Raw genomic sequence first — 13,008 nt, 5'->3', positions numbered from 1 at the left:
TGTGTGTTATCAGGTCGACGGCGGTGACGCGGGACGAGTTGTTCTCGCTGGAGGACAGCCTGCCGCAGGCCGCGTTCGTGGCCGCGCTCAACGAGAAATACGTCTCCGTCAAACAGGGTAAGTACGAACACGTCTTCTTGTTAACATAGATAGATAAAATAGACAGACAGACAGATAGATAGACTGGTTTCCTTACGACGGTACGAGAGGGAGCGGTATTTTAGACTGACCTGCAGTGTTTGTGTAATAATTTAAAATGTTTTTAATTATTCGTAATTTTAATTTATAAGTGACAAATTGTATTTCTAATGCTTTCTTCATAGATAAAATCATGATCATGATTGTTCATGTCCAATAAATAAATAAAATAAATAAAAAACATTTATTTCAGACATGATAGTCCATATTACATTACTTACACACTGCTAAAAATAATAAAACTAAAATACAATAAAATTAAAATTACATAATTATTATAAAACAAACACGAACGAAAAATAAATAATAATTTAAATTTTAAAATAAATTACAATTTAATTAAAATAAAATGTCAGATTATTAGTGGCTTTTGTTAGTCAGTAAATGCATCATACAACAATGGCGTATGTACTTGACAGTCAAATCTACTCGCACACACGCTCAGGACCCTGCTGGGGCTGGCCCGCACCCTGCGCACCAGGGATGTGCACCAATGATTGTCGAATTCGTGTTTGGATCATAAATGATTATCACGTGAGAAAACACACATTCCCGAGAAATGCATTTTCGGAGGTATTGGACCTAACCTGTATTGGGCTGTTTTCCATTCGCGGGTTGGAAGATCAGACAGGCAGTCGCTTCTGTAATAAACCGGACCTGTCAAATCTTCAGGTTAGGTAAGCGGACCCTGTGAAAAACGGGATAATGCTAAGGCGAAGATGATGATGGTTCATATCCATTCTTTGGTGACTTGCCAGAGAGAAAGCGGTGACGGTGACTTATATAAAACTCTTTTCTCTATGGTTATGTTTAGTTTAAGTATTCTTACCACAGGAACTGCGGGCGGTCACGCGATACACGACATGACGCTATGAGACTGCGACTCATATTGAAATATGCTTGTTATAGGATTAATGTATTCATCTTAAGAAGATTATGTGTGGGAAAGGTGTGAGTACTGTACTGAGATGGCGATTGACAGAAATAAATGGAAGACGAATACCTACACGTTATGCCGACCTCACATAGAGTGGGATAAGGACAGGAGAATGATGAAGATTCAGAATAACTATTAATAATACATAAACCCCCTACCCACTGACCGACAACATTCCAAAGAAAAATGATAGCTACGTATATAATTGCTACCACAGATTACTCAGGTATTTGTGTGAAAAACTTAATTAATGGCGTTTTTCACTTTTCCGTGTCTCGTGGGCAGATAACCTGCAATCATAAAGTAGGAACGCAGGTGCGCTTGCGCAGCGAAAGTTAATGACGCACCACATGGGCGCTAATTGATTGTGTTTCCTACACTTTGATTGCTTCTCTACTTCCTCATCACTTCCTTTTAAAACAGAAAGCATATTCGATTTTTTCTGAATCGTACGCACTGTCAGTATTTTCAGTTTTGTATAGAATTAATTATAATCATTATTTCTAACTGATAAGGTCGATCTTTCTGGCCAAGAAGTTAATGCCATCTCAGGCATAACTACAATAAGACGCGTCATCAAGCTTGAAATTTGTTTTCTTTATTAGGAAGTGATTTTATAGAGGCACATAACGTAAGCTCACGACTATATCATGCCAGGGTTGATGGGGTTGGTAATTGACCTCACAACCCACACGATACAAGAAGATCCTATATCCTATATCCCATCCATCGCAAGGCGAACTAAGTACCCACACCTCACCGAGCTTTCTGTTAGACCAACGTGATAGGGGGTGTGCCGTGCCGTCTATAATGGTCGAGCCAACTGTGTTAGTGAATAACGCATTGGTGTAGGTCTGGTTTCGGGATCCGACCAGCGCTCTCCGTTTAAGAATCAAACCGGTGAACCACGGACCTACAGTGATCATTTGGAATGGAGAATCAGTTGTTATTTTCTGTTATTTCTCTTTCATTGTGTAACGACATTCTCTAGTCGTTTTATTGGTCATGAGTCGTATGAATGTAATCGAACGATACGGCGTAACACGGCAGTAAAACTTGTTTACAAATAGTAAGTTAATCAGAAAACATTAAGTAGTTTGCGATTCGAGGATCACATAATACAGCATAGTTTCTCGCCTGTATCCCAAAAGGGGTAGGCGTATAAACAATTAAATATAGGTATAGTCCCGTGTAGTAGGGGGCGAGCCTATTGCCATTAAACGGTCACGGGTACCCTAGAAACCACGTGATATCAATTACCAAAAATATAGTTAGCTTCAAATCCGTGCCATCCCTATAAATACTTGTTAACTGTATAGACCGACATAGTCATAAGTGACAAAGCTCTTTAAATAAAGAATTTAAAATAAAAAAACATAAACAGCAATCTCATCCCATCCCACCGCTGGGCAGAAGCTTTGTCTTACTTATATGAAGGGGTACAGAGCATACTCCACCACGCTGCTCCACAGTGGGTTCACGGAAAAATACTCAGACCCAATGTAGTTGAGAAACGTCCGTATTCTAATTTGCATCAAACACAACTGGGAATGAATCCCGGCGCTTCTGGTTGGTCACATCACATTGCTTACACATAGGTTGTGAACAAGATTGGAGACATAAACTTGAACAAAACTGAATTACGACACCGCGGGGAACAATGCAACTGACTCTGCAATATTGTGCAAGTTGCAAATATCAGAAGTGTAGAGAGCAGATGTGTATTCAGTGTTATTAATTTGTTCAAACAAAGTAAAAAGATAAATAACAATCGAATACCAAGCATGTCATTTCATGATATTCTTCTCTAGTGTGTATTGTGAGGTAAGGATTGCTATTTGAGGGAGAAGTATTTTTGCCCATGTCCAAGTCCCATGACTTAAACATAGCTAGCTTAGAGTGACGTGTATATACTATACACTATACACCTCTACCTACCGCTACGGGGATACAGGAGTGTGGCAATGTTATTAAAGTATTAACGGCCTCTGTGGTGCAGTGGTTGAGCGTTGGGCTCACGACCCGGAGGTCCCGGGTTTGAATCCCGGTGGGGAAATATCACAAAAATCACTTCGTGATCCCTAGTTTGGTTAGGACATTACAAGTGCTTCGGAAGGCACGTTTAACGTGCCTTCTGAAGCACGGATCATCTTACTTTCGGACAATCAGGTGATCAGCCTGTAATGTCCTAACCAAATCAGGGACCACACCTGATTGTCCGAAAGTAAGATGATCCGTGCTTCGGAAGGCACGTTAAGCCGTTGGTCCCGGTTACTACTTACTGAAGTGATTAAAGTCAGGGGCCGGTTGGCAATCCACCTCACAACCCACACGATAGAAGATTAAAGTATTTTTTGTAAGAAGGCTGTAAGTTTCTGATTACGTCCCTGTTTAACTTCTCTAAGTCCAGTGGTGCTGTGGTAGAGTTAGGTGGGTTGTAATTGTGAGGCTTCACGGGCGCATTCTTGCTCGCCATTGTTGTAGGTCACTGCAATCGGATTCCCGGTTATTGCTCAATGAGACGACATGATCAGAACGGTAAGTATATTTATTTTATATTTTAATATGTATAAAAGTTAATAGTTAGTTAGTTAGTTGCGGGCAGCGCAGGACCGATCGTCGTGGAGATCCTTGGGGGAGGCCTATGCCCAGCAGTGGGCGTCATACGGCTGATGATGATGATAAAAGTTAATATGACATGGTTTCAAAGTGTATACAATATACATATTAGTACTCGTGACCGTACGTATATACTATACACCTCTGCCTCACCTGCAGGGATATAGGCGTGATGCTATGTTATATTTATATACATCGGATGGAGAGGATGAAATTCCTGGACAGATGAACACGAGGAATTCTATTTTTTCTTACTCCGCCCAAGTCCTTCACGTTGGGGGACATAATCTCTGTCTATCGTGATCTCAGCGCAGTACTCAAGTAAGCAAGCGTGCATTATATGCAGTCACGCGTCCTAGCTTCAAGTACTCGTATCTGAAGAGGGCTGGCAGTCACATCGTTACTGTACAGGGTGATGTGGTGCGTTTGGATTACTTTTTTCTTGAAGCATAGACTCGCATGTTTTATTGTCTAGACGCTTATAACTTTTCCGTTTTTTGAATCACATTTTTATATGATATAGGGTGTCCATTTTGTGATTCGGACATTGCAAAAGCTATTTGCCTAATGTTATCCCGTTTTCACAGGGCTCGCTTACCTAACTTGAAGCTCGCTTACCATACTAATACTTATTATAAATGCGACAGTAACTCTGTCTGTCTGTTACCCTTTCACGCTTAAACCACTGAACAGATTTAGATGAATGATGAATGGGTATCGAGATAGTTTGAGACCTGTGGAAGATAGGAAGGTTTTTATCCCCCAAATCACCCCCTAAGGGGACGGAAAAAAATCACGGGCAGAAAGCTAATACGAAATAAACAAACAATAGGCAATAGGCAGTCTGGCCATATAGCGTGCGGTGGGCGACCAATATACCTAAAACGCTCTTATGGCCAACTTAGTTTATTGCTGTACGGCTTTTTAAGGACACAGAACCAAAATAATGGGTACTTAGTGCTATTTAAGACTAAAGTGGGTTCTGTTGTCTTGGATGTAAATTAGAATACCTTACTTAGAATACACTTCTTCTTATCGTGTGGGTTGTGTAGTGGAATTAATAAATTCGTTAGCAAACAGCTAAAAATACATATATGGACATTATATTTTTCAAAAATCAACTCTAATATACTTTATTTTTTTATTTTTTTTTACAGATCTGGGGGGTTAAAAAGGCCACATCGAAGCAATTCATCTAAAAAAGCAATATTGCAATTTGACATTAGTTTGCATTGCGCACTTACTTTTAAATGCGCAAAAGATGAATTGCTTCGATGTGGCTTTTTAGCCCCCTGCTCTAAACTCTTTTCATGTCTTCTTTGAGAATAAAGTATCTTTAAACCGAAACTCCGCTCTTGTCGGTGGAGTAACCGCCATTCCTATCTTCTTCCCGCCAAAACCTTCACCTCCCGATACGACACGACCTGCACCTTCTCTTTTATTTGTTTCATAATGTAGCTCTTAAATAGAGAGAGAGAGAAACCGAAACTCATTTGATACTCGCTATCAGTAGGTGTCAAAGGAGTATTGTTGTGTCTGTAGGTAATGTTATTTAAAAATATATATTGTACTGCAATTGCTCAGGCGCTTTGTGAAGTGTAAATAATGGTTACATTTTCATAAATAATAAAGTCATAGTGTTTTTCTGACGGGAGTTGAAGTTAACTGAGCGGAATTAATTGGTATTTTGAAGCAAAACATGAAGAGGGGGGAAGTCATGAAGTAGGTAGTCATCAAGTCATACTTTTCTGTCTGGAGAGAAAAGGCCACTCTTTCTCATTTTAGTGTTAGGTTTTTCTTTATAAATATCTTGTTAATAAGTGTGTGTGTGTGTGTGTGTGTTAAGTGTAAGGGAAATACAGGAAATTGCCAACTATTTCTTTTTTAAATAACTTCACAATCATAACAATAGCGGGCCTAAAACAGCCAAGTAACTTGTGTTGATGAAGCTTACTGTTTATAACCTGGTGCTGTCAAATCGATCACGCAGACAGCTTCAATCGCGTGTTGCGCCTGCGCCTCACGTGATCACCCGCCATCATTTGCCGGAAGTTATTCATACCTGCTGCCGTAGAAGCATTCAATGCGTTTGATGGGCGAAGCTCTTGATAGAATTCACGCCGCAGTTGCCAGGCCACGAGGGCTGATCAAACATACTGTCTATATTGTGGAAGAATCAAAAACAGCTCACGACTATATCCCAATTGGGGTAGTCAGAGGTACATCCATCGCAAGATGAACTAAGTACCCACACGTCACCGAGCTTTCTGTTAGACCAACGTGATAGGTGGTGAACCGTATAGCCGTCTATAATGGTCGAGCTCACTGTTTCAATAGAAAATTTTTGTTTAGAAAAATGTATCTCATTTGACTAGGGTTCTAAATAGCTTTTTGGAGTACGATCTACTCTGAACCGGCGCGCGTGAAACGATTGATGGATATGGAGGAAATAAGAGAATATCAAGATCGAAGCAAATGTAATTCCATAGGCTCTGCTTATACACCGGTGGAAAAAAGTCGTAAGACCGAATGTTCTTTTAAAATCCAAAACCCATTGTTTAACTATTGTGTCTGGAAATCTCGGCTTAAAGCCACGCTATTGTCGGTGTAGCATTCTCCTAACTCTCCATGCTACTTTTTAGGGAAAAATAGGGCAGTGGTTTCCCTCTCGCCTTCCGCCCCGCAGTACTCTGTCTGACGCAAGTGGGATGTATGTACTGCGGAAGAAACAACACAGGCTACAATTACAAACCCGTTGAACAATACTAATCGAAATACCAGATTTCCTAAAGGCAAATACAGAATGTAATAGCTTATGAACAGTGATCGGGATAGGTAGTGCCATTTGGGGCCAATAACCCTGATGTTGTGGTTAATATGGACATGGCCACGAGATTTTCGAGATTGCGAGATTACTTTACATTACAATATTATCTTTTACTCGTATTAAATAACTGAAAACTGTTTGAGATATCATAAGTACAGTCCTACTAATATTATAAAAGTGAAAATTTGTTCATCCAAAGATAAGATAAAACTGCATAATTAAATTAAATAACAGCGTGAAAAAAAAAACAATACAAATGCGTAACATACAAACTACTAAAGAAATTCTCAAAGTAAAAATAAATGTTTAATCATCACCTAGCATTATCCCGTGTTTCACAGGGTCCGCTTACCTTACCTGACGATTTGGCAGGTCCGGTTTTTTACAGAAGCGACTGCCTGTCTGACCTTCCAACCTGTGAAGGGAATATTGTGTTACGAGATTCAAGATTTGGGAGGCATATCCATGTTAAGACAAATCTCGCAAATTGCACTATTCTGTTCACTGCTGCTTATGAAGGAAGCATAGCCGGTAGTGTAGGGTAGAGTTGTAACTTCAAACCGTAACAGCACCTGGTGATTAAGGTTTTTATTGTTCCAACAATTTATTACCCATTCCTTTGTGTATCGATAAAACATTATAATTAATTTATGGCAAATGAGTTACGGTTTTCGGTTCAAATGCCTTTTGTAAACTACTAACTGTACTTACTACATGGGGTTAGCCAAGTTGCAAACGAGGTTTTTCAAGACTAAGATCACTCTCAAGATTTGTTATTGGCGTATGGCTAGCCTGAAGAAAGATTTAGAAAAGCGACAGTGACTGATAAAAATATAAGTATGTAAGTGACAGAAAGTGTCACGTGTCAATCTCATATATTTTTATCACATTTACTGTCGATTGTCATAATCGTTTCTAAGTTGACTAAGGCCCCTGCACTGCTACTTACTAACTATACTACTTTAGGTATGTTATCTAACTATTCATACCTACCTACTCCGTTATTATGTACGTGGCAATATTTCCATTAGAATAGCAGTAAAATCCATATCGATCATAAGAATTTGCCTAACGCATTTCCCCACTTGTCAATCTCCGAGTGACCACATCAGAAATCAATGACGGCCGCGGCGCGCGCGGCTTGCGGCAAAAAACTTCGCATTGCACACGCGCAGGCTTTCTACCGTTTCTACTGCACGGATGCCTGCGCCAGCGACGCTCTCATGCGCCATCTGCCGGCGACGGCGAATTGGGTTCTGAACAAAAATTTTGCTTGTTTAAGTGCCTTATCTTCTTCGACTGATGATGGATGGGTTCTATCGGGCCAGTTCCGCCACCATTTTCGGCAGCACCGACACTTGGCTGCGTTTTACGTAGTAACTTTTGGTATCAGACCTCCGACTCCGGCTTTTTTATACTCTCAGTTGATATAACACCAAAACATCGTATCAAAATGTTACTCAAGTACCTATTAGAGACTTGCAACTAGCGATTTCACTTGAAATACTTTGTTCTATACTTCAGATTAAAAATATTTAATTTCGTATGAGCAGTTTAGCTCTATATAAGTCCATCGTAGTGGAAACATTCTCCGACGTCCGTTAGACTTATTCATATATTTTCTTACAGTAGAAAACATTCAATAACTTTCCTTCTTATAGAGCAATGAATAATCCATATGAATACTCGGTGTAATGCAAGGTTGCCCTCGCCCCTGGAGGTGCGACCACGCACGGTTGTACCACATAATACTTTATCATTGTATACAACCTCATGAAAACTAATGAAGCGTCACATCAACATGTAAGTGGATAATTATTACACCTTATTTAGATAATGACCGACGCTGCTACGGTTGCACGACATCGATGAATTTGCCGATAGCACGGACGTTGTTTTTTTTACAAGTACAGTTATACCCGTTAAAAATAGCTCGACTGTAGAGTTGCCTTTGTAAACATGCTAGCCAATAATGATACAGACATAAACTCACGCTGGTAATCCCTAATGGGTTGGACAGAGCCACAAGTAATCAAAGACAACTTACATAACTCTTGATACATACATAAACTCACGCCCGTAATCCCTAACGGGGTGGGCAGAGCCACAAGTAATCAAAGACAACTTGCAGCCACTGTTGATACGATGTCGTAAGCTGGATATGATGAACCTTATGGTGATAAGGGATCAGTCCATCATGTTAGAGAACACAATCCCTCTGTGGAATTTTACGACATGCCGGGAAGACAAGCAGCTGAACGTGTTCTAAGTTTTTTATTTGCTCCCATAACAGCGCAGAAGCAATCAAATATAGCCAATAATGATACTTCTGTCATTTACAAGGTATAAGGGTAGTCTCCAACTAGTCAAATCAGTCAATTTTTACTAAACGTCAAAAGACGAAATTACTTTGGAATATGTATGAAAAAGCAACCTGTGACGTCATAGAAAAACCTTTACAAAATTCCATACTTTTGCGACGGAAAGTTCCACTTGATATCGACTCAGAATCATGGTCTGAATCGTCCCACAAAGTTTTCGTTACGATGTCATTAAAACTCTGTATGTTGTATCCGCAAATTCATGTTGTTCAAGAAATACCTGCTAATTGATTCGTGCGGTAATGCACACTTGTCTATTGTACGGTCGTCTAGTTATAGCGTGTATAACGCATGGCAACAGGGGGTGTGTATAGTGTATGCAAAAACTATAGCAATTTGTAGATGTGCGATGCAGCGAGACGATCGTGTGATAACATACAGTTGATTATGTGGCTGCCCGCAGGCGCGGTGACGGCGGCCGACGCAATGCGTGCTTTTTGCTGAACCAGCCTACAGCAGAATAGATAATACGGTTGCTTCCAACCCGTCAAATCAGTTACTTTTTACTACACGCCAAAACTCGATGTTACTACAGAATTATATGAAAAAGCCACATGTGACGTCATAGAAAAACGTGAGAAAATGTCGCACTTATTATTAAGTAGGTACATTTCTCTTTATTAAAATTCATAAATAGGTGCAATAAAAAAAAGAAAACGTTTTTTGATATCTTTAGATTTGTTTTTATTTAGTAATCAATTTATCTTTGATTTAGGAAACTACCCAGCTATTGATAGTTTTGAGTTATTCTCAGATAAAACATGTGAAGCGAGTTGTCTCTAAGTTATTGCGAGAACCTCTCCATCCATTTTTTCCGTCACACAGCCAACTCTAACTTCATCACTCAGGCACAGGTGGATTTAAAAAGCTCTTTTCAGATATTAAAATGTCACTTGTAACTGCCAATACGCACACCAAACCCAACGCTTTCTTAATCCGTCTATCTCCCGTCATCCCGATTATATCGTCAATTAATTAGGACAAATATCTCCATTACCGCTGCTTTATCAAATAGGGTAGAAATATATCATTGCACGCGACAAGCTGTGAGGCGAATGAATTACAGTTAGTGTCAGTTAGCGATAAAGATCTGCTGGAGAAGTGATTCGTCATTGCTTAGTTATCGCGATGACTGCGACTTAAGTCCTACCTATTTATAAAATTACCGTTATAAATACGCTCGCAGCGCCCCCTATTACTTAAATATAGTGGGTGTACAATACTCCACTGCCTACCCCATCAGAGATACAGTCGCAAGTTTACTGCTTAGAGACAGGTTACTGTACCATGTTATGTTATGTTATGTTAGTGGGCTCTGTTTTCCGCATTTAGACTCGTTACTGTACCATATTGGACATACTCTGCATCACCATAAGCTCGCGCTTATATACCAAATTGGGCTAATCAGAGGTACATTTGTCGCAGATTAGCACGGACTGACCACCCACACCTCACCGAGCTTTCTGATAGGTGGTGATAGGTGATAGGTGGTGAGCCGTATCGCCGTCTATAATGGTGGAGCCAACTGTCTGAATCTACATTAACAATTATCATAATTTTGTCCCATTACCGGGCTGGTGGTAAAGCTAGTCGGAAAATATTATAGTCAAAATGTACACTGTTACTTACATAATGAGTTTGACTCAACAAACTACCATGAATATGTAGGTACATTTTTTTTTAATACAAAAATCTCTTGTGCAAATTATTAAAATCAGTTTACGATATAGATCTTTAAAGAGGTGATACATTAGAGGTAGTGAGGCGATAAACTGTGAGGAGATAGTAGAGAGGGAGGCCCGTGATAGCGGGACCGGGACGTGCGCCCGCGCCGGTCGACGCCCGATCGAGCGCGGCTCTCGCAGGGCTGCCTAATGCGTGCTTTTCTAGAAGGACGTTGTGTACTTATTATTACACTACATTTGTCCGTTTTATCAATAAATAAATTAATCGATGACTATGGCACGCAACACAATATATTGAACATATGTTTTATGTTTTAATATGAAGTAGTTTTATGTGTTTTACAAAATGCTAGCTAGATTATTGTCTGTGTTGCTATCGATAAAAAAAGAAAAAAAAATAGAAAAGGTTTAGTACGATATACTGTGAACCGGCGTGCGTGTATGAAACGATTGAAGTATGTGGAGGAAGCAAGAGAAATGTGTCAGGATCGAAGAAAATTGTCTCTGCTTATATCGGTGGGAAGTAGGCGCGAGTTATCTATGTTTCCATCAATACTTTCAATTGTCAGCCCTATTAGATGGCGACGCGCACGGTTGCCTCTCGTTCGCGCAGCAAATGATCTGTGCTCGAGCTATATGCTATACCTAGCTATGTACCTATACAAGCAATCTATCTACTCTGAGCTATTTTACTAGTTCTTGTAATACTAGAGCTTTGTATTCCACTTTGTTTGAGGAGTGTGATATACCTACGTGATTTTATAGGGAATTAGCTTTCTGATTAGCTCCAATCTAGCTTGGTGCCCAATAAGAATTGGTGCGGAGAGGAGAACTTCTCCGTTCTATATACACATACATAAAAATCACTCTTATCTTCCCAAGGTGCTTACGTGGATTTTCTATAAGTAGGTACATACTGTCCCATATCCGTTGCGTGCTCTCTGTTGTCAGAGAACTGTAGAGGACCGTTAAATAGCCGATCTTAGTGTTTAGTAAATAACGGTGCTTGACGGACAAATAATAGATAGTGCTTTTTGCCTTACGTATATAATATGTTGCACCACATAAGAAACGGAAATTACTATCTGCGTCCCCCTGCGACTGATGAGGGGAGGTCTGCGTGGGCGGTGTACATGTTACTCGACTTTATATATTTGCTTAGAATCGTCGTTTAGCAGTAGATATACAGGGTGTTACTTTACGTATAACTGTCAGCACGCATCTTAACGAGATCCTAAAAATGTATAAACTGTATACATAAGCTGTGGATAATGTAGTTGGTTGCATGTTAAGATAAATTTTGCTTTAAGCTATTACAATTTGTAACATTTTAATATGTAACTGTTTGTTATCCCAAATAAAAAAAAATGTAGTGACCGAATACTCTAAGGGATGATTCAGACCATGATTCTGAGTGGATGACAACTGGAAGTTTCGGTCGCAAAAGTATGGAATTGAAAATAATTTAAAAAACAATACTAAAATTTTCATGCATTTTCCGCTCTCTCAGTATTTGTTACACTAAGACCCATACATACTCGTATACGTACTTGTTAAGGGTGTAAGTAATATCGTAACAAATAATGAGTGAGATTATTCAGCTAATTATTCTGAGTTAATATCAAGTGGCACTTTCAATTGCAAAAGCAAAACACAATTTCAGAATTTAAAATGATTAAAAAAAACACAAAAATCATGAATTTTGCGACGGAAAATCCATTTGATATCACTTCAGAATCATGGGCCGAATCAACCCCTTCAGTATGCGTTACGACGTGACTAACACCCTGTATTTTGCAGTCGGAAAATAGATGTTTGCGACTTGTGATGTTTGTGACTTGCAGTTCAATTTGACATAAGAGTGAATTCGACATGGTAGTAAAGTATTTAAGTACTAAATTTAAACCTTCGGTCGATAAAACGATTCGGTCGCTTCGACCGATTATTCTCTTTGTAACAGTACATACTTATGCTCGTGATTACTATTCTCGACTGCTAGTGTTGTCTTTAATAATAAAATTCATGTAGTAAATCATACAAGGCACCGTGAAAGTATACAGTCGTAGACAGGCCTTAGAAAGTATAAATCCGTAGAGAATGCGTTATTGTGACGTGGCAGACTTACTGATATTTCTCACGCACTGCGCCCGCGCCGTCGAATATTTCGCATTCGATTACCATTCGAATGCGTCGCGGCTTAATGTAAGATCATTGTAATATGCGCATTTACTGATCCGAAACCTATTATCCGTTACTTCGGATAACATTTTTAAAGATGTTAAAATAAGGTATTTTATTAAGATAAAACGTTGGCAAAAGATTTGGTACGAAAGTGAAGCAAGGGGCTGGTAACTAAAATAA

General features: G+C 39.5%; 1 protein-coding gene across 2 annotated transcripts in view; it reads left to right on the top strand.

Moving 5' to 3' along the window:
- LOC126368621 (protein singed) overlaps positions 1-13,008 on the top strand; it is a 78,828-nt gene that overhangs the window by 62,101 nt on the left and 3,719 nt on the right. For both annotated transcript variants that reach the window (XM_050012688.1, XM_050012689.1), the window contains exon 7: positions 14-117. In XM_050012688.1, the coding sequence (XP_049868645.1) occupies positions 14-117 (104 nt within the window). The remainder of the gene's footprint in view (positions 1-13; positions 118-13,008) is intronic.

The sequence above is a fragment of the Pectinophora gossypiella genome, chromosome 8 (assembly GCF_024362695.1).
Source record: "Pectinophora gossypiella chromosome 8, ilPecGoss1.1, whole genome shotgun sequence".
In the NCBI taxonomy this organism is placed as follows: Eukaryota; Metazoa; Arthropoda; class Insecta; order Lepidoptera; family Gelechiidae; genus Pectinophora; species Pectinophora gossypiella.
The sequence above is the reverse complement of the archived record's forward strand: the minus strand, read 5'-3'. Positions and strand labels throughout refer to the sequence as shown.